Genomic DNA, 26304 nt, shown 5'->3' on the forward strand with positions numbered 1-26304 from the left:
GGGAGAAAGTGGGTGTGGTTACAGGCCACCATGGCTTGCGACTTCCAGGAACAAGGAGTGGGAGACCTCAGATTCTGCTCAGCCTCAGTGGGTGCCCAGAACAGCACCCTTAGGCTCAGCACGCAAAGCCTAGGCCAGGACCATCCAGCAGCCCAGATTCCCTGAGATGATAAATGCTGATATGGGTGCCCAGAGGAAAACCCACACTGTCCCCAGCGTGGCTTCCAGGCTGGACTTCAGTCCTTTGATCAGTGGTGGTGGCCATTCCACAAGCAGGGACAGAGGAGACCAGGTCTGACCACCACACAGTGAGCAGAGGCTCCTGTCCTGGTTCATCTGCATGTATTTTAGAGAGGGGAGGTAGAAATCAAGTAGCATATAAAAATATGCAATTTTAAAATCATAAAAGCAATATGCTTGATACAATGAATTGAAATAATAAAGAAACGATACAGTAGAAAGAAAATTCTCACTTCATCTTGCCTCTGATCTCATTCCTAAATGGTACTGACCACTAACAACCTGGCAGGTAATATCCCACACCAATAAAACCACACACACACACACACACACACACACACACACACACACACACATACACAATTTGTTTCTGAAGCAAAAGTGGGATAAAACTAAGACTTTCTGCAATGTTATAATGCCTAAGTATATTATAACTTACTATAACACATAGCTATCTAAATCATGTGTAACTATTCCTCATAAATGCACATACATAATATATATTATCCATAAATGCATATAAAAATGCACTTTTCACATCTGTTGGCCAGTTGTATATCATTTTTGAGGAATATCTATTCAGGGCCTTTGCTTGTTTTTTAATTAGGCTCTTTTCTTGCTATTGAGTTTGGATTCCCCTATACATAAATCTTTGCACATGTATCCCAGTACTCTGGTAGGGGAGATATCTAGAAGAGGAGATTTCTGAATTAAAAGGTTTGCACCTTTAACATTTTGATAGATATTTATAATCTGCTGTCTGCCGAGGGAGTACCAATTCATCTCTCCTCTGAACTACTCTCGCTCACCCTAAGTAACCTGCTCTATTCATCTCCAGGAGGGCACTTGTATTTCTTTCAAATATTTCACCACAATCTGTAATTGTTATGTTAGTGTACTGGCTTGCCAGCTGTCTCCTTCGATAGAAGACAACGGGTCTCTGGAGCAAAGACCATGTTTGATTGCTTCTAGCTAAATCACTAGGCAGAGCAGCTCTCAAAACCTACTTGTTGAAAGAATGGCTAAGTGCGCTCTAAAAGTATCTTGCCCCTGCCCATATCCTTAGTGCTGAATGTCATCGATCCTTTCAACTTCTGCTTAGGTCACTTTGCCTTGCTGTGTGAACTTGGCTGAGCTGCTCAACCTCTCTGGGCCACAGGTACCTGAAAGCCAGGAGACATAAGCTGTTGTTCCTAAAGTCCTTCTGTGTGATGCTCAGCAGGGGGCTCTGGCCTTGGGGCAGTTGTTTCACCATTTATATTTGGGGAAAGGAACAGTCCTACTTCCCTCTCTGCTGGGCCTCAGGTCCCAGGCTGCTTGGCTCTTCGGAAGCTGTCCACCAAGTTCTTCTGGCCCGAGCCCCTCCTGCTATGTCCCTCCAGTCTACAGCCTTGCCTCATCCTCACTGCGGAGGGTGTCTCCTCTCAAGTCAGATTTCACTTGCGCACCCCTAGAACTCAGCTTTCTCTATGAGCACCACTGTTATCCTCAGCAGATTTCTGCAAAGCAGGACCCTTGGCCTGGGTTTTAATCAGCAGAGAAACAGAAGCTGCCCACAGCAGCAGGCCCTGGAGGCTTCTGTCTAGTGCTCAGCTTCGAGGCTCGGCCTGCCCAAATGCAACAGAAACAAGAGTGACCAGCTGTCTTGCTTTGCTTAAAAGTCCCAGGTGAACACAACAAGCTGGCTACGCTGCTGGCAACAGATTCATCCAAGGCACCCTCAAAACAAATGCAGGGAAGGGGAGGAGTAGGGCACTCTCTACCCCTTCATTTATTTAGGGACTCAAAAATATTTTCATGCAAGGCATGGTGACACACACCTGTAATCCCAGTACTCAAGAGGGCAAGGCAGGAGGATTTCAAGTTTGAGCCCAGCTTGGGCTACATAGCAAGACCCTGTCTCAAAATTAAAAAGAGGGCCAGGGATTTAGCTCAATGGCACTGCACCTGCCTGGCAAGCACAAGGTCCTGACTTTAATTCCCAGTACCAGGGAAAAAAAAAAAGACAGGTCAAAATTAAAAAGAAAAATTATAAGCATGGCAAGGTGCCAGTGAGCCAGGAGGACCCCAGGAGTGTGGAACCATGGTGGGGCATTTGACTAATGGGTTTGTCCATGCCTGGGAGATTATGAGATGCCAGTTTCCAGTAGCTCAGTCCCCTTCCTCCTAAAGCCACCAAGGCCAGCTGGTGAGATTTACAACCCTGTACCTGGGAAAAGCAACTCTCCCTCTAGGGTGGAACTGAGGCTTGGTGGAGGCAGGGTGTTCTGGGGATCAATGAGATGGTGCCTTTCACAAGGACAGGAGCAATAAAGCAGGAGGACCCTAAGGCCATGAGGAATGCTGCACAACACAGCTCCAGAAATGGCATCGAGGTCAAATCCCTTCCTGCTACTCACCAGTGAGCCACCTGGGATCAGGTTTGGTAACTCCCTGAGCCTCGGTTTCCTCAACTGTAAAGTGCCAAAATACCACAATGATGACACAAATTGCCACAAGTGATAAAAAATGCGTGTGTAAACTACTGAGCTCAGAGCTGCTACAAAGAACAGGTCCCTACAGAAGGGCAGAGTCAGGACTCCCAATCCTGCTCCTCATACCAAGGACTCTTAGGCAGACAGACCACCTGGCCAAATCCTGGCTTCAGTGGCCTCACCTGTAAAAGGGGACAACTCCTGCTTCCCTTCCACTGGACAATGGCTAAGAAAGCGCTTTTAAGAAAATGAAACATGAGAGAAAGGCAAAGACTTTTTTTTTTTTAAAGAGCAGTAGGAAGCAAGAAAGGAAAAGGAAGAACTAGAGACAGAAAGCAAAAGAGAGACTCAAGGCATGAAAAGGGATCCTGAGGGTGGAAAGAAGCCCCATAGGGCAGTGTGTGGTTAAAAGTACAGGTCTGGAGTTGAGCTCAAATCCTGACTCTGCTACCTATTGCTGTGGGACACAAGCAAGTAACTCGACTGCTCTGATCCTTGGTTTTCTAATTTGTGTATTGGAATAGTAATGAATAACGATCCAATGAGGAGCAAGGGCGTGTGAGTGTTAAGTGGTGAGATCTGACACTCAGCGAAGCTGACTTGTGCTGGAGCAGGGGGCATTCAGTGAATGAGAATTTTCATTCTCTCTCTCTCTCTCTCTCTCTCTCTCTCTCTCTCTCTCTTTTAAAGCATTACTGGGGATTGAACTCAGGACCTTCACACTGACCTTCATCCCCAGCCCCCCCCCCTTTTTTTGGTACTGGGGATCGAACTCAGAGGCAAGCGGAGAAACCACTGAGAAACCACTTAAATCCCTGGTCCAAATAATGTTTTTACTCTTTTTTTGTTTTTTGGTACTGGGGATTGAACTCAGGACCTTGCGCTTTCAAGGCAGGCACCGGAACCACTGCACTACATCCCGGGCCCTCCCAGCCCTTTTTGTTTTTGGTACCGGGGATCTAACTCAGGACCTGTGCTTGTGAGGCAGGCACAATGCCACTGAGCTAAGTCCCTGGCCCCAGCTCTTTTTATTTTTTTTATTTTGAGACAGAGTCTCCATAAGTTGCTGAGCTGCCCAGGCTGGGCTTGAACTACCAATCCTCCTGTCTTAGCCTCCCACAGTGCTGAGATTGGAGGCGTGCACCACTGTGTCCGTTCATTATTATTACTGCGCCGTCCTCACTTCCACTGCCTGCTTTCCCTGTCCTCAAACTTGCAGACTCCAACTGCTTGGGGATCCAGTCCCGATCCAGCATCTTACATTAGACAGTGCTGCAAGTCAAGCACAGCTAGAGGCCCTGGGACACAGAGGAGAACAAAGCTCACATTAAGATTCCGCTCTCATGGAGCTCACACTGCTCCTGCAGGGACTGACAATAAATAAATGGACATCAATGCAATGAGGTGACTGGAGCAGATCGGGGCAGCCAGCAGGTCCTTACCTGGCATACTCCAGCCTCAGGAGCAACAGGTAGAGCCCCATGCAGAGCCCTAGGAAGACGACTGCCGTCAGGAAGAAGGCCAGAGCGCTGTCCCTCACGTCACTGGATGCGGCCAGGTCCACCAGTGAGGCGACAGCACTGATGGTCCCTCCCATGGCTCCTCCTGCAGGGAGCAGAGGATACCACAGAGGTCAGGGGTGCATGTGGGGAGGCACAGCCATGGGCGCCTCCACTCAGACCAAAATAAAAACTGCCCGCCTCCCAAGTTCTCATCATCCTGAGGCCACAGCAGACAGGGAGGGTCCTGGCCCAGCCTGAGTGCTCAGGTTTTGGAGGTGAGGCTGCTCCCTGGCCCCAGCCTAGTCCCTCTCCCTCTGCTTCCTGCCCTGCCCAGGAGGGCTGCTCCGGAAAGCTACTTGGGATAGTCCTAGCTGAGCTCCGCCTGCGGCCTCCATGGCTATCCTATCGGGGAACCTCTTTCCTTTCCTACACACTGCTGCTCACACACCTCACACTGGATGTACACTTGACATTTATTCCACCCCGTGCTAGCTGTGACCCTGGTGCTCCCACCATGACTTCTCCAGGCCACAGTTTGCTCATCTGTGAAATGCGAACAATGCCTGCCTCACACAGCTGCCTTGACTAAGATGACACTGGGAAAGAACCTGGGACACAGCAGACTATCATCAAGGCCTGGTCCCATCACATGGTTCCTTCCTTCTGGGAGCTAGGGTCTCAGCCAAGAGTCACACGGTTTGGGAGTCTTGCTGTGTGGGCAGACCATTCACTGTCCCCAGACTCTATTTGGCTAGAAAATGGGGTCAGTGTGCATCCTACTCATCACATGAGACCACAGTGAGGGGGAAACAGGAAAGGACCACAGTTCTCAGTCCTGGAAGTGCCCTAGACTGTGTGTGGTGGGCCGAATGAGCACATCTGCTCACTTTAGAGCACCGGGATGTCTAGTCTCAGAAGAGAAGGCAGACTGCAACAGCCGAGAGCAACTGGGTGTGTGTGGCACCCCTTTCTGCCCACTGCTGCGTGGGTAGGGACAGATGAGGCCCTGTCCACCATCAGTGCCTCGCCCATGCTCTGCTCCACATTCTCTGTGGGTCCCCACTAACAGTCCTTGCCCCTGATGATCATTGCCCCTAACTTCCCCAGTATGCATTCTATTAGTTTGGATGGGGCCAGAGACTAGGACTGAAGGAAGGGGAGATTAGCATAGTGATTAAGAGCACAGACTATAGCTTTCCATCCCAATCCAATCCCAGCTTTATTACTATTGGCTGTGTGACCTTCAGCAAGTCCCTTAACCTCTCTGTTCCTCTGTTTCCTCATCTATAAGATGGGGATGTTAATGGTACCTACCTCTGAGGGCTATTAGGAAGATTAAGAGGATTATTACATGTGAATTGATCAGAACAGTGCCTGACACAGAGAAGTGCCAAACACCAAATAAATCCTCTCTGATTCCTGATTAGGTATTGGGCTATTTCTGTCCTTCTTACATCAAAGCGGCAACAACAGGGTAAACCCTTTGCCAAGAGGGTGCCCACTTCTGAGAAGCTATAATCCCCACCTGGGCGTTCTGTAAGAAGTGGGGTGACGTGTGGTACGACACGAGGTGGCCGCCTGAGGAAGCGATCTTAACATCCTGCCTATTGATTTGCCCCCTCCCTTTCCCACTTGGAGAGAATTTACAATATTATCATCAACAGCCAACCAGGCCTCCGGGAGCTCATCCTTCATGACTCCCTACTTTTATCTCATCATTTATGGAAATACATGCAAATGAGAGATTTGAAAAAAACACCAGCACAAAACAAATGAATTGTTTCTCAAATGCCAACATGTGCAGAATTCACAGATGGGCTCCTCTGAATGGAAAAAGCAAGAAGGGCTGGGGTCTCTGGGAGCTCCGGACACCTCTCCTCTGATGTTCTGGGGAGTCACGTGCCTGTCAGAGGCCTAGCACAGGAACGACAATGGTGGGGAACCCAGGTAATTGATGCTGAGGTCTAAGTACTAAGCTTCTCCACACAGTTATCTATTTATTTAAATTCTGAGAAAGAGTCTTGCTAAGTTGCTAAGTTATCCAGGCTGGACTTGAACGCACAATCCTCCTGCCTCAGTCTCCTAGAGTGCTGAGATTACAGGCAGGCACCACCATGCCCAGCTACCCCTTCTTGGAAGGAGATGCAGGATAAGAGCTCTATTTGAGGCTAGGAGTGATGGAAGGGATTAACGTATAAAAGCCATTTCCCTCAGCCAGACATACCTTTCTTGAAGCGTTGCTAAGGGCACATTGACTATACTCAGGAAACTTAGCAAGGAGTTCACTTTTATTTTATTTTGGGCCCAAGGGTTTCCTAGGATAGAGCCAGAAGCCTAATCCTATATCAAACATGGCAAACAGACTGAAGCTCACATCTAGACTCTGATCCGTGGAGAGTAATTACCTCAAGTGCTGTGTGGAGAAGGATTTAGAGGCTCAGAGGGAAAGATAGAGATCTCTTAGTGATGTCTGACACACTGGTGCAGTGTGGGAGGGGACTTCCACTTGTCAAGGTCTTAGCCTGCGACATCCTAACTAATGGGTGTGGTTCGGATTCCTTGTGCAATCCTCTCCCCCAGCAGGACAATGGTAAAAGCACTCCTCTGCCTTGCTTTGGAGGACCAAGGTCTCCTGGGAAAACAGACGCTGACGGACTCCACCCTATTTATTTTGTGGGGTTGCGTAGAAGACACAAAACAGGCAAGGTGCCCATAATGGGCTTAGCATTCTCATCAAATCTCCAGCTGGGGGATCAGCCCAAGCCAGGCGTGAGTGAGCTTCTGGAATGTCACAGTCCAAGGGACTGAGGAGATTTCTCCCTCAGCTGTCAGCTGTGTGAGGACCCACGCTCGGTTGGTCAGCTTTGAGTCCCTGGGACAAGGCAACTCCTCTATAAAATGTGAAAAGAAAAGGCAGAAGAGGGAAAAGGAGGAAAAACAAGGGGCAAAGGTAAGGGGAAGAAAAACGGAAGAAGGACAGGAGAAAGGAGGATTCAGAGGAGGGAAGGAAAGAGAAGAAGGCTGGTTTCAGAACCAGCACTTTGCAGGCAGACTGGGTTTTCCTTAAGTGGCTGCAGTGCTAGCTCCCTCCCTGCCTGTTCTTCCAGACTGATTTCCTCGGTCTCCCCAGTGGATCTGTGTTGTCTTGAGTCTAGCAGAACTCATGGCTGTGGTGGAGGCAACCTATATGTCCACGTTGAAAACAAAGCTCTGCCTAGGCCTTTGGGGACACCGGTTCTGTGACCCACACGGCATGCCCAAGGAAGCCATGGCAAGGCCCACATGAAAAGGAGTCAAAAAGAGCTGTCCCTGTCCAAATCACCGATCTGTCACCAAAATAAATGACTCTAAGTTACTAAGTCTGGGGTGATTTGTCTTACAATCATAAGAAGCTGAAAGGCACATAGCATGCATTTCCTTTTCTGGAAAGACCACAGGTACTCCCTCTGCTCCCCCTCAGGCCCCAGGGAAGAACCTGGTAGCGGTGTGTCCAGCTGTCACCTGATATTAGCGCCTGCGCATTCCTCATGGGGAAGGAGCCCGTCAGCCCATAAATGCTGCTGTTGAAGATGGTGGCAGAGCCACTGACGATAGCCATGCAGATGATGGTGACAGTAAAGAAGCCTCGGGTCCAGGAGGAAGTGTCCACCTTCACCAGCGCGATCATCACCACAAAAATGGACAATGTGACAATCAGCGAGGCCAGGACGCGGACACGGACTGGAACCCTGAGGTAAGGATGCCAGAAGCGATTAGACACTCCCTCCTACCCACCTGTTCCTGAGCCATGCAGCCTAGGAAATCAACTCAGGTGCCCTGGTTTCAGCCTTTGCACCTGAAGCACAGGGCAGAGTCGAGCTGCCTCTTGAGGGGAGTTGACATGCAGTGGACACGGCTGCTTTTCACCTGGCTGTGAGATTCAAGGGCAGGATGCCAGGCAAGCCCCACTCATCTTCCCATAGCGCTGCTGGCTTTGTCCAGTGCTCAGACAGGCCATGCCCCCCGGGCTTCCTTCTCCAGAAACTGGGCCGTGGGGCATGGGGAAGGGGAAGTCATCATCACCATCACCTTAGTCATCACATCACTCAGGCAGTCTTTAGCCTATGCCTTGTGCTGGGCTTTCTCACTCTCTTCCGTGCACCTCTGTCAGACAGGAGCTTTCCCACAGCCGGTTGATGTGGAAAGGAAGCTATGCTCTGAGAGGGTAAAGAACTTGCCCAAGGTCACGCAGCCACGACCCCAGGGCCCCAGCTCCTGTCTGTGCTCTTGGAACAATGCTCTACTGCCTCCCCTGGAATAAAGGATTCTGGGTGGCACAAGCTAGTGTTGCCCAGGGCCAGGGACCCCTGATGCCCCTAATGTCACCCCACATCCCATCCATCCACACCTCCCAGCCCCCACCCCCCCAGGGAGGAAGGCAGGAAAGAGGTTCTCAGAGAAAGGGCACATTTTTATTCTAGGAGAGACAGCACCATCTCCAAGGCTCTCTCAATCATCAGATTAGACTAATTTGGAAACCAGATTGGGTGTTTAGTTCATTTTCCTGCTAACCAGTGTGCGTGTGTGCGTGTGTGTGTGTGTGTGTGTGTGTGTGTGATGTAGCTCAGAGAAAAGCCAAATTAGATACACACAGATGATCTCTTCTCGGCCTTTTGGCTAAGATCAAGTGTAGATACACACAGATTTCTCTGGATAAAAAAAGAAAGACAAACTCAAAAGGTAGAAAATACAGAGATCTATGTACATAAACAGGTGTGGAAATGAAGAGCATGGAGACGAGAAATGACACTTGCAAAGTGCTTTTGTGGAGGGTCCTCTGACCCTCAGTGGGAGGGAGCACAGGTGCTGAATTGGTTTTGTGGTGGGGGCAGAAGGGATCCTGGGCCCTGGTGAGTCTGAGGGAGCTGGGAGGAGAATCCAGGACTCTGGTCATGGGGTGCTCATTCTGAAAACATGCACCCAGCAACTACTGAGTGTCAAAGACTGCTCGGGGTGTGTGGGACACAGGATGGAGCTACTGAGGCATTGCTGTCCATAGGGCTACATGCTCCAGAGAGAGGCCACACTGGAGTGGCACATATCTCACCCCAGGAACCAGGGAGGCTGCCTGGAGGTGGTACCTAAGCTGGACCAGAAGGACAAGAGGGCAGATATGAGCACATACATCTTGGGAGAGCACATGTGTGTCCAGGGAACTGACGAAGCACTCTGGCTACAGATGAGACGGGGTGTAGGATGGAGAGAGATGCACAGTCTCGCCTCAGAGGGCCTCATCCACCCTGAGCAGCCCAGGAATCGATACCCAAAGGGGCACCAAGCAGGTGTGAGATCTTTGTCTGCCAGCATCACTGCCCTGGGAGTCTCCTCTATGTCAATTCGTCCTGGCGAGGTGTCAGCCATGTCCCCCACACCAGCCCATCCTTAGACAGTGGCACGGGAACTGGCAGGGTGGTCACAGTGCCAATGCTTCTAGCTACTGGATGGGTCAGAGATTAGCACAGGACCCACTCAGGGCTACTCGGTCTTGCCCAGGACTGATCCATAGAAGCTGGCGGACAGCAGCTCTCCTGAGTGTGGCTAGGCTGTGTATGGGATAGGATGATGCGGAGACACAGGCCCCAGGGACAGTGCAGGAGGACATCTCTTAGATCCAATGATACCTAAAGGCCAATCTGACTTTAACTTTCTTTTCTTTTCTTTTTCTTTTTTTTTTTTTGGTACTGGGGATTGAACTCGGGTCCTTGCACTTGCACAGCAGGCGGCAAAACCACTGAGCTAAATCCCTGGTCCCTGACTTTAACTTTCAATTACAGAACAAGTACGTCTTCTTTTATGTCTTTCCCATTTGTTACCAAGCATACCCATGAACACAAAGAGATACATCAGGGTTTCACACTAGGGCACAACACTGCCAGACACTCCAGGGATGCTGCTGGTCTCCTGCCACATGCCCTTCCTCTTGACACTTCTGGACACACTGGTCCAGGAAGCAGGCTGGAGGTGACATGTAACTAACAGCTCCTAAGAGCAGCCTTCAACCAGTGATGGGAAGGCAGGTGGACCAACACCCCAGCTTCCTTCTTCCTGGGCAGGTGCCCCAACCAGCTCCCCCAGATCCCACAGGATTAGCACTGGCTGCCCTCTGTGGGCTGGGAGGATAAGGCACCCTTTCCTGGTTATTTCTCTTCCTCCCTTCTGTACTCTCTCGCCTTCCCCTCCCACATTAGCTACTCGCATTTGTAGCCTAGTTTCAGAGTCTATTTCTGGGAAGCCTCACACTAAGATGCCCACTAGGACCCCACACTAAGATCCATCTTTCCAGGGTCTGCAGAGGCCTCAGCCAGCACAGGGCTGGTGGACAGTTGGGAGGAGCAGCTGGATCCTGGGGCCCCAGAGTGGCTACTGTGAGTTGTCCTGGGTGCTGGCATTCAAGCCTTAGCCCTGATGTTCTGCATGATCCTACACACTCAGTGCTGTCACATAGGTCCCCATGCTCCCCACTCACATCCAAGATAAGAGCCAGCAAGCACATGGCCTTAGCTAGGAGAGAAGAGCCCTGCCCAGCTCTGCCACCAGCTTGCTGAGTTACCTCAGGCAAATAGTCAGCCTCTTGGGGCCTCTATCTCCTTATCTCTAAAATGAAAGAGACCAGACTAGATAATATCAAGGTCCCAAACAGCTGATGATTCTGAATCTGAAGAAATTCAAGGGCCAGGGATTTAGCTCAGTGGTTCCACCCCCTGCTCTGCAAGTGCAAGGACCCAAGTTCAATCCCTGGTACCAAAAAAAAAAAAAAAAAAGAAAGAAAAAGAAAAGAAATTCAAGTGAAGACAGAGGTAGGAAGACAGGCCCTAAAAAGCTTTTTTTGGCGGGGGGGGGGGACGACTGGGGATCGAACTCGGGTCCTTGTGCTTGCGCAGCAGGCGGTGAAACCACTGAGCTAAATCCCTGGCCCAACCCTAAGAAGTTTTAACCAGTTTCTGGGGCACCTGGTAAATATTTGCTGGACACACAAACTGACAAGCAAGAAACATCAGCAGTGTGGGGCCATTTCTCACACTGGGTGCTACCTGCTTCCCACTGCTCACCAGGAGGCGATCAGTTGCTTGAATGGGAAGGTGGCTTTGCAGAAACCAGGGGACATCTGACTCAGACCCCAGCACGGAGGAGGGTGGGCCGAGGAGCCAAACACCCAGTGCTTCACAAAGCAGTGCAGTTTGGACAGCTGCCTCTGCCCCCTGGGTTCCTGCATCTGCACAGGTTTCCTCGGCGCCTGCCCATTACCGCTGCCTAAGCCACCAGGACCGCCTTCCATGGGCTCCTGGTCCTGGGGGACCCTACCTGGCGCTCTTTGCAGTGATCGTAGCACTTTCTGAAACGGTCCATGTGCAGGCTGCCCCACAGTACCCACAGGGCACTTGGCCGCCCTCTCTGCAAGATGGAGATGCTCTTGAGATTTTGGGGAAACACCTTGTGCTGGTGGTGGGGTTGTACTCGGGAACAGGGCATGGCCGAGGTGACAGCTGTAGTCTGCGACCCTAGGGCAGGCCATGCCACCTCGAAGATCCTGGGAGAGGGCTGCTGGCTGTACCCAGGTTGCTGTCCCCATGCTCTTGCCAGTGAGGGCTCAGGCCCCCAGGGGACTGATTTCTTCATAAGTCTCCAAAATGTGAATTTTCCTCATGAGTATTTATGATGCTACAGATTTAACATAATAAAACACTTGGCAATTATGGATGAGCCAGTCAGAGAGAGCCAGGGTGCTCTGGGAGGGAGCGGAGGAGACACTTCAATCTCGCACATTAAATAAAAAATAGCTTAGCCCCAAACTGTCCTCCTGCAGCCTGGAAACAGACGGAGGCCTGGGAGCGGTTTTGCATATTGCTCTTGGCCCTGTTCTGGCATTCAGGCAAGGGCAAGGCCAAGGGCAGGCCTGGGGCGGCTGGACCCCCCCAGAGAAGGTCCCGGATGTGCTGAGCCTTGTCCCCATGCAGCACCCTCCTTCCTTCTGAGCAGCCTGGGGTCTGGGGCAGGGTGTGGGCCAGGGAGGGGCCTGCAAAGCTTAGACTTCAGGTAGCCCAGGGGCTCGAAACACAGATGTGGGGTAGGGGGTCTCAGTTCATACAAATCCTGGCTCCACCCTTAACTGCCGTGTCACCTGGGGCCAGCACCTCTGCAGGCCTATTTTCCTATCGCCAAGCAGTCACAACTTCCCCCTGGCACGCTGTGTGAGGGCAGAAATGAACTTGCACAGGACAGGGTTGCTCAGAAGTGCACACTACTGTCACTGGTGATCTTCCTCCTGGTCCCTAAGGTGGACCTTCACTGCCACCTCTGACCCCCAGCCCTGGGTGGCTTCCCACCTGCTGGAGCTCCCGACCAGAGAGGAGATAGCACCGGGGGAGACACAAGTGCAGGCCATCTAGCCCTGGCCCTGTGGTCTTAGCACAACCCCTGACCTCCCCTGGGAAAATGGGGTGCCTCCGCCTCCCTCCTGGGTTGCCAGGCAGAGAAAGGGAGTAACAAAGGCATGGTACCCTTGTTATCATTCAGATGGCAACTCCCACGGGCAGGGGACAGGAGCTCAAATCCATGTGAGCCTGGGCTATCCTAGCAGGACAAACCTCCTCCGTGTCCCTGAGGCCAAAAGCCAGTGGACAGAGGGGATCAGGAGTGGGTTGGAGGGCAGAGGGTGCAGTGTGAGGCCATGGCTTCCCCACCGCAGAGCTGCCCCTCTCCTCCCTCCTGCTGGGTGCTGTCTGGGACCTTGCTCTGCCCTTCGGGGCTGGTGGCTCTGCTCCTAGTACCATTCCTCCCCCTGAGGGTGGGGTCTGCAGCCCCAGAGCCAGGGAGCTGGGCAGGTCAAGGCCCTCACTCCTTGGATACTCGCCTCTCTCAGGCTGTACCATGGTACTCAGAGGCACATTCTTGGACACACCTTCCATGGGAGGTGTCTATGACCCCCTGGGACTGAGTGGGCTTTGTGACAGCCTTGACCAGCTAAGTGCAGCAAGTGACACTATGTGACTTTGGAGATAAGGCTGCCAAACCATGAAGTTTCTTCTCCCTGTCAGTCTTGGGCACTCACTGTCCAGCCACAGTCTGAGAAATCCTGTTATCCTGAGGCCCATGGGCGAGAGATGAGAGAGAGAGAAAGAGAGAAACAGGTATGGTTTCTGGCCCCAGCTGCTGATGGCAACTGCTCAAGGGGGACAAAGCCAGAGCTACCCACTAAGTCTCACTGACTCCCATAACAGGAGGGGGACTAGCTATTGCTATTGTTTCAAGCCACTCTGCTTGGGGCCATATTACACAATAGATGGGGGAACAGCTCCATAGCATGGTATGTTTGGGAAGACGGCTTTGTTCAGGGCTAGCAGGCACAGGCTCTAGTACCACCCCCCACTTCCCTTGTACCCAGAGCAGGCATCACTAATCAATCCTAGCACATTCCCTGTGGCCAGACTTGTCTTACAATCCTGTTCAGCCAGAAGTCCTGGCAGTTTACAAAGTGATCGGAGCTGAGTAAAGCCAATCAGTGAAATGAGGTCTCAGTGGGCCGGAACCAAGAGAAGCCCAGGTTTCTGGACCACGGTGAAATTTCTGTTATCACACAGTGGCAGCTCCTGGGAAATGCAAGCAAAGTAGTTAAGGCTATGGCTCTGCAAACTCAGATTGACAAAGGGCAGCAAGAGTCACACATGAGGTCTATGGACTATGCTGACTGCCAATAATTCTTTCTTCCGTGGTGCACCCAATGGGGCTGCCCCTACCCTTACCAACACAATGTCTGAAATTCCTACTGTGAGGGGTGGATGTGTCCACTGTGCTGCCAGCTGAGCCCTGGACAGTGAGGTGACCCATGGCAGCAGCAAGACCAGAGCGGCAGGACGTTCCAGCTTCCAGCTGCTCTCAGGGTACTCAGAAGACCAGCTCCCATGGGCCTTGTCCCCCGGCCCTCTGTGCCATCCACACAGTGTCCCCAGACAGGCCCCTTGAAAGGAGGAAGGAAGAAAGCCCCTGTATCCTCACCCTCTTCCAGCTGGCTGCTGACTGGGTCCCATGTGCCTGGAAGCTGAGAATCCAGCTCCTGCCTGGGCCTCCACAGGGAATGACCTGACTTTCGTGGATAAGTCTGAGGTGCCATCCCCACTTGGTGCCCACCAAGGAACCAGGAGCATAGCAGTGGCAGCGGGCAGGGGGAGCCGGGCCTGGGGCCAGGGAGGCCTACCTGTTGACCAGCAGGAAGTTGGCCACGAGGCACAGCAGGGAGGGCACAGTGGAGGCGATGGTAAGGTAGCTCTCAAAGTAGTTCTGGAAGCACAGAAGTGGGGGGGGGGCTGCTGTGGTCACTTGGGGACAGAGGTGAGACCCCTCTCCTGGGGCATCTCCCACTGACCCAGCCACCCAGGAGGTGGCCAAGTTCACCCGAGTCCACCTGGTCTCACCCCATCTCCAACCTAAGATACTCAGTCACTCAAGCAACAGCCACTGAGGCCAGCAGTGCAACACTTAGTTGTGCTGAGTGCTGGGATCATAAGGAAAAACGAGACACTGTCTGTATCCCCAGAGACCCACACTCCCACCCAGTCTACCTGTCCCATCCATGAGCTGGGGCAAGGGGTGGACCTTACATACACCTGAAAGGAAAAGCTTTGCCCTAGCTGCCTTTTGACTCATTGCCAAAATTCAGCATAACCCAACCGGGGTTGTCAGGACTGTCACATTCTCACATGCTTAGCACCAAATGAGACAGTATAGAAATACTCAGGCCCAGCTCTGGACTTGCTCCCCTGGCATTGCTGCTACAGAAGGCCAAAGCCATTTGAGGGAGCGGCTCCTAGACAGACCAGGATGAGAGGAAAAGGTATTTTCCTGGCACCAGCTCTGGGACATGATTAAGACTGTAGGGGCCACAGAAGGCAGAGGACTTTTCGATCACAGCATAGCACACTCAGAGCTGAAGAGGCTGCATGCAAACTGGATATGTTTGTCAGGACTCAGAACTGCCCATCCATGAGCATGGGCTGTACTGTGCATGCATTATCCCTTAGTATACCTGTCTTGAAAAACAAGATCCTGGGCCGGGGATTTAGCTCAGTGGTTCCACCACCTGCCCTGCAAGCACAAGGTTCTGAGTTCAATCCCCAGTACCAAAGAAACCCCCCAAAAACAAAAAACGAAAAACAAGATCCTGGAGGGACTGGGGGCGTGGCTCGGTGGTACAGCAGTTGTCTAGCATGTATGAGCCCTAGAGTTCAAACCCAGCACTGCAAAACAGAACAAGACAATCCACTGGAAAGGGCTGACTATCTTGGCTTTGGTCACTGTAGCTCAAACCATGAATCCCAGATAGGTAATGAGTTCTAAGCTGCAATAAGGGCTGCTATGTATCAAGCATGCAAAGGATATATAACAAATGCAGGGGTTTATATGAGTTATACCATTTAACTGTAAACATGAAGCAAACAGAAAGAAGCTGGGTAAGTTTGCTACTCTGGAAACCTTAAGAAATATAACTTAACAGAGGAAACATTTGGATGCCAAGTACAAGGAACAACACTCGCAAAGCACCTGCCACTGTCCAAAGCACCTTGGCAACTGTAGGATCACCAATGAACACAAGAAGTGCCTCTCACTCAGTTAAGTGTGACATGTCCCACTGGGAGTGTAAGGTGGAGTGTGAAGGCTTCTAACAGCTCGAACACCACAAGCAGAGATGTCAGAATCCCCTGCTACGTGTTTTTGTTTTGTTTCCCCAGATCAGAGGGACTGGTGAGTTCCAATGGGTTCCAGGTAGGAGGGTGAGCCAGGGGAGACAGCCACATCTTCAACATGATGGGAATGGACAGGGGTTTGAGCACAGGTCTCAGAGGAAGTAGGCCTGTCATCAGACCTTGAAATAGAGGGTCAGATTCTCCATTCTGGGCAGGGTTGATTGCAACCTGAGACTAAGAAAGAAAGACATCATAATGGGCCTGTTGGAGTCAGAAGCAGACCTTTCCATGGCCCCTTTTAAGCATGCAGAGGGCTTTGTGGGCTTTGAAATCGGTTCCCTGAATATAAGGTCTCAGCAGCCTTGCAATTAAAATGATAATCACAGCTTGTGTGGTGGTCCATCAACCACGAGCCTCAGAAAGAATGTTCCACCTTTGGTGCCCCATTGTGTTTGCCCTGATGGGCTCAGGAGAGCCCGGGCTGCGCTGCGCAGTTCAGTCAATTCCATCCCGACACAGTGGCTGGGCCATGAGAGGTGGGGTGGGTACCGGGTCGGAGCAGTGGAGTAGTTAGAATGAAGGGCTGCAGAGTGGAGACCCTGGCGAGACCTCTCCATTCTGTGATTGCTCTACAGTGGCCCATGAATGACTGTCACATTGGGCTGAGAATCTCTTCCTCTGAGAAGGCTCAGATTCCCTGAATGTTTTAGGGATGGGGATTTTCCAGGTAACTGAATGTTCTGGTTTGTTAATAGTTAAGCAGAAGACCGTGTCTTTTAATGTTGGAAAGCTTTTAAATATTGACAACTGAATAAGACTCCAAATCCCTTTCCATTGTCTGAGCCCAATTCCCTGTTTTGGACCTGGGGCTGGGCCATCATTCCTATCAGTATGGATGGGAGCTGCAGGTAGTAACATAGGCAGCATGGCACAGCCCATCAGCTTTTTTATTTTCCTAAAAATTTATCCTGATAAAAAGATGTGGTGCTCTGTCTGTAGGTAAAGTTCCTGCAGAATGAGGTGTGCTGGGTGGACTCTTGTGGTGGCCCCAAGACTCCTGCCTCCTGTGCAGTATGTAATTCCCTTGCAGAATGTGGGCTTCTCACCAAGAAAATAAAACGAAGGTGACTAGTGCCCTCCTGGGAGAAAGGCGGCCATGTCACAGACCCTACCCTGGGGCGGCGGGCGGGGGGAAGAAACTGGGGATGACCCCCCAAGTTGCTGAGAGTGGTTTCCTCCAAAAAACTGAAGCTCTCAGTTATACATCCACAAGTCACTGAATTCTGCCAGTCACTTGAGTGAGCTTGGAAGAGACCCTTCCCCGGTGACCTTGGCTATGATAGCAACCCTGGTGGACACCTGGCCTGCAGCCTCCTGAGGGTTTAAGCAGAGGCCACAGCCAAGCCCTGCCCAGAATCCTAGCCCACAGAAACTGTGGGATAATAATGTGTTGTTTAAGCCACTACATGTGAAGCATTTTGTCACACATGGTTTCAGATAGCTGGGCTCCTACATCAGGGTCTTTTTTTTCTTTGGTACCAGGGATTGAACTCAGGAACTTTCGGTTGTGAGGCAGGCAGCAGAACCACTGAGCTAAGTCCCCAGCCTATCAGGGTCCTTTTGAACACTGCAGCCTTCCTGTTCCGCAGTCTTCCTGTCCTCCATTAGGACAAGGACAGCTCATCATGGTCCTGGGCTCAACTTCCTTCCAGACGTGGAGACCCATGCACTTGTCCATGGGGGGAATGAAGGCCATGCTTGCTGAGCACCCCAGGCCCTTCAGCCTGTCTTCCACAAACCCTCTGTGGAAACTGGGATATTTACAAGTGGCATGTGGTCACGTAAAGAAACAGACTTGATTTATGTGCCACTGTGCTGTCTACCCAATCCATGCATGGCTGGAGGACAGGCAGGAAAGGCTGCAGAATTCCAGACAACTCCCCCAGGGTGCTGAGAGGAGCTCTTAGTCAGCATTCTGAACACACAAAAGCAGTGTGGGGTGAGGCCCAGCTCTGAGGAATGGAGAGGAAAGTTTGTTCCTTGAGGGTCTGATCTGGCTCTGATCTGCTCTCTGGTATCTTTTTTTGGTACTGGGGATCGAACTCAGGACCTTGCACTTCCAAAGCAGGTGGTGGAACCACTGAGCTAAATCCCCGGCCCTGCTCTCTACTATCTTACCAGGTTGTCTGCACCCTGCAATTACCTGGGGCTCAGGAAGAGCGCAATACTCAGCCTCTGCTAGCAGTAAAGCCAAACATCATCCTTGGCATCCACAGGATGACCCAAGTCGGGACATGGAGCCCTGCAGGACATCTGAACACAGCAGCTCACATGTGGCCAGCATAGATCCCAGCCCATTTGCTCTTACCGCAGTGGATAAGGATGAGGTACAGCTGGACTGGCCCTGACCGTCCACATGAGAAGCCTGAGGCCAACAGAGCCACACACCCTGTACCACCTCTCTGCGCTCTAGCCAAGGTTGCCTTAACTGACTCCATGACAGGGACCATAGTGTGTCCCTATTTGCCCCAATGCCCGGCTCCCAACCTGAGGGTCCATTCACACCAGCTATGGTTCTTTCCATGTGGGCAGCATCTTCCTTCTGTCCAGCCTTGAACTGCAGATGACCCGCCCAAACCAGCAGATGATGGAGCTTGATGTCTCTCCCCTCTGCCTGCAGGGGTGGACAGAGTGAGGAAGTGTGCTAGCTGTCTCTTGTCTCAAAGCCCCTGCCTGTTCCCCAGGGAATGTCCACAGGCCTAAGGATCCAAGCAGTGTTACCAAGACAAAGAAAAGATGAAGAGAAAACCTGCCAACTCTGCCAGCCACTAGGAATGGATGCGCATGGTCAGTGGTAAGCAGAGACCATGTTAAAGAGGACAGTAAGGGCTGGGACACAGCTCGGTGGTAGAGCACTTGCCTAGCATTCGTGAGGCCCTAGGTTCAATCCCCCAGCATGGCAAAAAATAAAAAATAAACACAAGATGCTGGGTAGCACTGGGCAGGCATCCAGCTTCTCTCCTTACAAAGTCCCTAGGGGTTGGGGTGGGGACTCAAAGCCCAGTCCAGAGGTGCCAACAGCTCCCAGATGGCAGGTGAGCATGATGAAGCCCCTTCTGGCCAGGGGATGGAGACACTTGATTCACTTGTGATGGCGATAAGGAAACTCATTTTCATCTGCTACACTCTGGCCCAGTGTGGGATCACCGGGAAAGGGGAGAGATGCTCTTCAAATGCAATTTTAAAACCAAGCTGAGCCTGCTGGCCAGATGTGCAGCCTATTTTCTGATGGGGAGCATTTCCCCCTCCCTGCCATGCTGAGGCTCTGTGCTAAGCGGCTCTTCTGGAAGAATCTGATTCTGGGCTCAGAGTCCAGGTAAAGAGGTTTCTCCGGGCAGGGAGGCCCTGAAATGAGCCCGTTTAATCTCTGGCAGGCCCTAGTTAAGCTTCTTCTCCCCTGAATGCCATTTGGGCACTTTGAAATAAGTACAGCAAATTAGTCATGAGCCACAGCAGCCTCGGAGCCCGCAATGCCACCAAGTGGCTCTGTCAGGCAGCTTTGTGTGGCCCCCACTTCCAGAATGCATGGGCGGAGGCAGCTGGGCTCCTGCGGGGCGAGAAAAAGCGATTCCAGCCTGGGGGTGGCAGCTCAAGGCAGCAGAGCATTACCTGGATCACAGGGGCATGAAATTAGCAGCAGCGAGCAGGCTGCAGCCAAGAATAGTTTGCCGATGCAAACTTGCTGCCTTTTGAGAGTGGAGTTCTGGGCCTGGATGTTGCAGGGTGGTGCCCTCATCCTGGGCGCGGGCACACATCATTCTTGGGCAGGCAGGTGGAGAGGTGAGCAGAGGACAGGGGTCCCCATATGGGCAGGCTGGTGTCCTTTGTGGGTCCCAAGGCCTTGTGACTGGGGTATTGGTGCAGGGAAGGAGGGGAGTATAGCCAAGGGCAAGAAGGAGCTGGGGCTGCCTGGGCGGGGAGGGAGGGTGGGCTGGCCTGACAGGAGCCCTGGCCCAGCAAGGATGGACAGGGTGGCCGGGACACCAAGAACACCACAAAGCTGGCGTCAGAACCAGACAGGCACACCTGGAAAGCTCCAGCCAGAGCCACTGCCACCCCAAGGATGGGGAGCCTGATCAGATCTCTGTAGCAGGAGTCCTCTGGACCTTGCCCTCTTGGGCTCACTAGGAGCTGGGAGGCCACCCCAAGCCCCACCCTTCTCCATACCTCCTTTGGAATTCCTGTGAGAGGATAAGGAAAGTCCCCAGGCCTCCTGGAGGAGGCTTCCCCATGGTCCCTGTTAGAGGGAAGCATTCAAGGCAACTTCTTTACTCTCCATAAGATGTGTTTAGCCAGGTGTAGTGGCACACACCTGTAGTCCCAGCACTTGGGAGGCTGAGGCAGGCTCACTGCTGTGAGTTGGAGGCCAGCCTGGGCTACACAGTGAGTTCAAGGCCAGCCCAAACTGCATAGTGAGCCTCTGTCTCAAAAACAAAATTAAACAATTTAAAAGATGGGTTTGTCCTCCAGCCTAAACTGACTTCCTGGAGGCTATCTGTTCTTTCTCTCTCTCCTGCACCGCTGACTGCCAACAGGCACTCCATGGTCACCTGCTGGCTAAAAAGAAAAGCACTCTGACTCTGCCGCTGCCAGCCACCATGTCCCTCTTCCCTTTCCTCCTCACCTGAAAGTGAAGTCCCTCTCCACCTGCTAACACCTTTCCCCAGCTGCCCTGGAGACACTCTCTCAGGGGGTCCCTCAGCCCTGGTCTCATTCTTCCTGCTGCAGAAATCCCACACTACATCTTCCTTCCATAGTGGGCTGAAGATACCCCCTCCCCAGTCCACCTAGAAACTCAGGATGTGACCTGATGTGGAGACAGGGTTTTTGCAGATATGGTTAAGATGAGTTCATAGTAGAGTAGGGCAGGCCCTTCAACCAATGCTTGAGCTGAGGCAGGAGGATCACAAGTTGGAGCCCAGTGTGGGGAACTTAGTCTCAAAAATAAAAACTATAAAAAGGCCTGGGGACATAGCTCAGTGTCAAGCCCCTGGGTTCAATCCCCGGTGCCTGCCCCTTCAAAAAGGGAGGAAGAACAGGAATACGAAAGGACCCAGGGGGAGGCCACATGGAGACAGGGCAGGGGCTGGAGTGGCCCTGCGGAGGAGTACCAGGGAGGCTGGCAGAAGCCAGGAACTCTTCCTGAAGCCTTATTTCTAGCCTTCCGGTGTGCCATCCTCATTTTGGCATTCAAGAGAAATGGATGCACCACCCCTCCAGCACCTCACCCCTCCATCCCACACAAGCCTACCTGTCTGCCTGGCCTGGTGGCTGCCCTCTTCTCCAAGCAGCTGAACCTCCAGGGCCCCACCTCAGTGCACTGTGCCCTCTCCTGTGCCCATTTTCAAGGCACTTTGGCAGTGCCCAGGTAGTGGGAGCATACTGGGCAACAAAGCCCCAGTGCATGCTGTCCTGCTATGATGCTCTTCTTCCCGTCCCTTCTACCACTTTCAGTCTGGCACCAACACATACGATGGGCCTCCACAACACTACAGCTATTGCAGCCTTCCGCAAATGCAAATATACTAAGCTCATGGATGCTCTAGGCTCACGGGATTTGCCCCTAGTCTCTGCCTTTGTGGAACTGTCATCTAGTCAAGGGAACAGTCAGCAGATGCATAAGCAGATAGTACGTCAGGGAGTGATACATGTTACAAAGAAAAATCAACAGGGTAGAGGGCCCGGGATTTAGCTCAGTGGTGCCGCCGCCTGCCTCACAAGCCCAAGGTCCCAAATTCAATCCCCGGTACCAAAAAACAAAAAACAAAAATAACAGGGTAGGTTCTTCCATGATTGCTTAAGGATCATCGGCATGGGAGAGAGCCATAAGCAGGCATCTGTTCCAAGAATGGGCAAAAGACAATCTCCAGGCCAAAGTTGGCCACCATCCTTTTTGTAAATACCGCCTACATGTTCCTGTGTTGTGGCAGCCTTCATCTTTGGCAAGCAGAGCTGAGTGGCTGCAGCAGAGATCGTGTGACTCATGGAGCCTAGAATATTCACTCTCTGGCCCCACTAGGTAAGTTTGCAGGACTGTCTAGTTCAATGTCATTCTTAAAGGAAATGCAGCCCTGAGTCACCCAGCAAGTGTGAATCATGGCCAGAAGCAGATGCCAGTCCTCCTGAATCCCAGGGTCTGTCCGCCATGCAGGTAAGAAGGGAAACCATGGGATCCTTTCTCTAGTCCCCACACCCCTGCCCTGCTCGGGGCCCCCATAAGGGGCAAGCGGGTACATGCTCTCAGGCTGGAACCTCAGTGGGCAGAGGAACATCTCAGAAACAGAGAAGGGTCAGAGAAACAGGGGAGTCCACACACAGGTACCTCAGTCACTGCAGATGCCTGGGCCACTCTGTCCTTCCTCTCCTGCGGCCTGGTCTTCACCATGTGACTGGGGAAAGGAGGAAGAAGGCCATCCAAGAACTTCCCTGACCACTCTGTCTGACCAGGTCAGTATGTCCAGTCCCCAGAGGCCCCTGCACAATAGTGTCACAGGCTGACAGCCAGGTACAATGGTCATGTCTGTGACACAGTGATGATCGGGAGGTGATCTGGGGTGCTCCAGCCATGGGAGCCATAGGAGGAACCATAGGAGGGTGCCCTTCACTAGCCAGCAGGCATTGCCTTGCCCCATGTGCTGGTCTGCCACTGGGAGGCAGTTTCTCTTTGCAGGTGACGTGACATCCACAGGCTGCTACAGACCTCAGGTGCACACCATCACAAGAGTCCAGCAGAGCCCCAGGTCCCCCACTGTTCCCAGACCCTTTGCAGTCAGCTACCTCTGGTAACGAAGGCACTTGGCTTCTTGTGCAAAGACTCTAGTCTGGGTTCTGCTCTCTAGACGAGCACGATGATCAATCATGTTAAAAAGACACTGGAGCACTCTAGGCCCAGGCTATCCTTTAATTTGTAGAGGAAATCGCCTCTTGATTCTAAGGACATGTGCAGGAAAGAAATAAAATTGAAGGCAGACAGCCAGTGATCAAAAGCCCAGGAGGGCTGGGGAACATGGCATAGGCGGGAGGGAGTTGTGAGCAAGTGGGGAGAAAACAGGAAGAGAATTAGAGCAGTCAGGGCCACCAAAGGAAGGCGGGACTGACAGCGTTTCAGGCTGGGCTTTTTCTTTCCCTCTGTAGGACATGGCAAGAGCTAAAAACAGCAGAAAAAGCCATCACAGGTGTATTTATTAAGAATGGCATGCTGGCTGGACCTGCAGTTAGAATCAGAGGGTGGACAAGGGAATAAAGAAAATTGACTCCCTTTGGGTTTTACTTTTTAAAAATGGTTTGGAGCAGTCACTCATACCAGGCCAAGTGACTGGTGGCTGGCAGGGAGGGAGGTGACTTCCCTCTGTGCCAGGCAGCCACCCACCCACCCATGCCCTGTGGCAGGAAGCCAGCAGCCCCCTCCATCCTACCTGATCCAAACCATCCCCGCCATCTCCTTTTCTGGGGTGACAGCGCTTAGGCAAAAGCCTGCCTTGCTACACTTTGATGGCGTGAGGGGCAGTGTTCACTCAGCACTATTCTGGGAACTTTGCTCTGAGAAAGTGGACTGCTCTGCATCTGCTTCTTTGGAGAGGGGTCTGAGTTGCACTCACACGGCCCCTGGGGGTGCCACGGCCCTTCTGAGTCTGGGATGGTCCCTGCTTCCTAAGGAGCAGCCTGTGGTCCCCAGGAGAGAACACCAGGGAGATGCACCTGCAGGGCAGGGCTGAGGATCTGGATACTCGCCAGTGTCCTGCTGAGGGTCCAGGAAGCCTCATGTAGATTTGGAGGCTCCAGGGTTGCAGTCCCTGCTCTTGAGCAGCAACGTGACACCAGTAGGTCACTTATGGCGCTCACTTTCCTCCTCTGCAGAACAAGGTGGCTAAGGGCAGGAAACTTGTTTGATGGGCTGTGGCGAGAATTTAGTTTTCTCTTACTGTCTTCTTTCCTCTTACTAAAGATGAGATGTCTGCGTCCTTTCCCGGGTCCTCCTCCTCTGAGGAGGGCACTTGAGCCCTCTGGCCTCTTCCTAAACTCCATTCACCCAGGTTCCCTCCCCTTCTTCCTCTCTCCTGCTTTCCCTCACCTCAGCCTGCAAACCTCCTGCTATTGCTGTCATACAGTAACAGAACAGGAAATTCACAGCCTTCCTCACAGTTCCCTGCATCCCTGGCCTCATGGCCCTGCCCCTGTTTAAAGCAAACTCCCTAAAATAGGTCTCTAGGGGTGCCATGTCCACTGCCTCTCCCCAGCCTCTCACAGCCCTGGTCCAGCTGCTGCTGTGCCCTTCATGCCATTGCTCCCCATGGCCTTCAAGTGCCAAACCCAAGAGCAAACTCTCCATCCTTGTCCTGTGTGGCTTATACCAGCAATGCCACTGTTGACCCCTTGCTCCTCGACAACTACGATCAGAAAGAGGATTTGATTTTAGATGTAGATACCATTTCCTGAAACAGTGGCTTTCATTATAAACACAGAGGTCTTGCCAGGTGCAAAGTGCCTCATGGTTAGGAAACATTTGAAAATGCAGATATAGACCTCAGGGGTTGAAAGGATGGACAACACAGGCTCAGAGAGCCCAAGTCTGAGTCCCAGATGTCATTTACTTTGTACCTGGGAGCAAATGCCACTCACTTGCCTGGCCTTGGTTCTGTGCTCTGTAAAATGGGCATAAGATAGCAATGTTTTAGGGCTGCAGTAAGCACCAAGAGAGACCCTGAAAGCAAAGCCTCAGGCTCCCAGGGCGGCAGGATAAGCCCAGCTGTCAGTGAGGAACCTGTGCCCAGCATAGCAGCCACCCACTGTGAGGGCTGTGGATACAGCTGGGACCCTGTGAAGTCCTTGCCAGAAGCAACCAGGCAGTCCGGGGGTTCCAGGCCTTTCCTCCCTCGTGACACTGGAGCACTGTGTCCACGTCACAGGCATGGAAGGCCTGGGACCAGTGTACCCCAAAACCAACTGGCAGGTAGGGGCACAGCCAGGATTGGAGTCCTTCTGTGGCCTAATCTGGGTTTCTCCCTGCTACCCTGAGGGCCCGGGAGACAGGCAGACACAGGTACAGAGCTTTTATAAAATAAATGACCTCAAACTCTTAAAACTCCTGGGCAAGTGACCTCCACTCCCTGGTAGTGCACAGAGAGATTCCTGGGCTGGTCAAGGACCTCCCAGCAGATCAGCAGCATGGTGGGGTGGGGGCCAGGGTGGCCTCTCTGCTTGCCCACGGCTTCAAGTGCTCTGGCTTTGCACCACCCTTGGTGTGAGGATGCCCATCTGGAGGCCTGGCTGGGCCTACTGCTCCTCTGGGAAGTGGGAAGGAAGAGGGGGCTGCAGAATGCCCTCTATTCCCCAGTCACATTCACGTGGCTCTTCAGCCTCACTCAAGGGAGCATCTACCCAAGGAGGGCAAAGGACCCCAGGCCATCACCCAGGATGCGGGGGGCTTGGGGACAGCACAGCCTTGCCAAGGGGTTCATCAAACTGCACATCAAACCCTCCACCTGGGTCTGTTATGTCCTGAGAGCACCCCACTGCTGAGATGCGGCCAACTCCTTGGACTTCCAGCAGGGTGGCTACTCTGATTCCCCTAGGAATCACATCCAATGCTGGGTTGAACAACTGACTTGTACCACAGGAAGCTCTTCAGAAGGCTCACCCAAGTTTCTTATGATGTAGCCAAAGCTTGCTGACTCCCAACCCCGCAGATGGGTGACTAACCCAATGGCTCTCCACCAGCTGTGTGGGAGCCTCAGAGAGAGAGAGCTTGGACACACCTGCACCCAGCCCCTTCTCAGCCTGGCCATGGCAGAACTGGCTGGGAGGGCAGGTGGGCTTGTTTTTAAAAGCTCCCCAGATGACACCAGTGTGTAGCCAGGGCTGAGGACACCAGGGCAGAGGGACAGGTCGGAGCATGTTGGTTACAAGCATCGACTCTGCCAACTCCAGCTTGGGCCAAATGTCTTTGTGCCATGTGCCAGCAAAGGACCTGGGGTGTGCTTCAATCTCCCCATTTGGAAATTGGGAAAGCTATACTAATGCATCAGACCACCAAGTGGTGGGTGGGTACGGGCTGTGTGTAGCAGGGATTTGGGAATGTCAGCAGACGACTGCCAAGCCCTCTGATGACCCCCTCTTCAGCTTCCTCTTCTCCACACTAGTTCATTCTGGTTACTGTTTGCCCTTCCTCTCTGAATTGGAATGCCTATCCTTTGCCACAAAGACAGATGTGCTAGTTGCCTCTTCCAGGGGCAGGGGGATTGAGCCAGAACCAGGTGCTGTAAACAGAGAGGAGCTGTCCTAGGCCTCTGCATCTGCTGGGTCAGGCCAACT

The 26304-nt window shown here is 52.3% G+C and overlaps 1 protein-coding gene across 1 annotated transcript in view; it reads right to left on the reverse strand.

Moving 5' to 3' along the window:
* The window catches only part of Slc29a3 (solute carrier family 29 member 3), a 53499-nt gene that overhangs the window by 12803 nt on the left and 14392 nt on the right, over positions 1–26304 (reverse strand). The window contains 3 exon segments of the mRNA XM_004846223.4: positions 4157–4319; positions 7718–7944; positions 14448–14530. Of these exon segments, the coding sequence (XP_004846280.2) occupies positions 4157–4319; positions 7718–7944; positions 14448–14530 (473 nt within the window).

The sequence above is a fragment of the Heterocephalus glaber genome, unplaced genomic scaffold (assembly GCF_053883595.1).
Source record: "Heterocephalus glaber isolate CG9 unplaced genomic scaffold, H.glaber_assembly_v1.0 deba00001497, whole genome shotgun sequence".
Lineage (NCBI taxonomy): Eukaryota > Metazoa > Chordata > Mammalia > Rodentia > Bathyergidae > Heterocephalus > Heterocephalus glaber.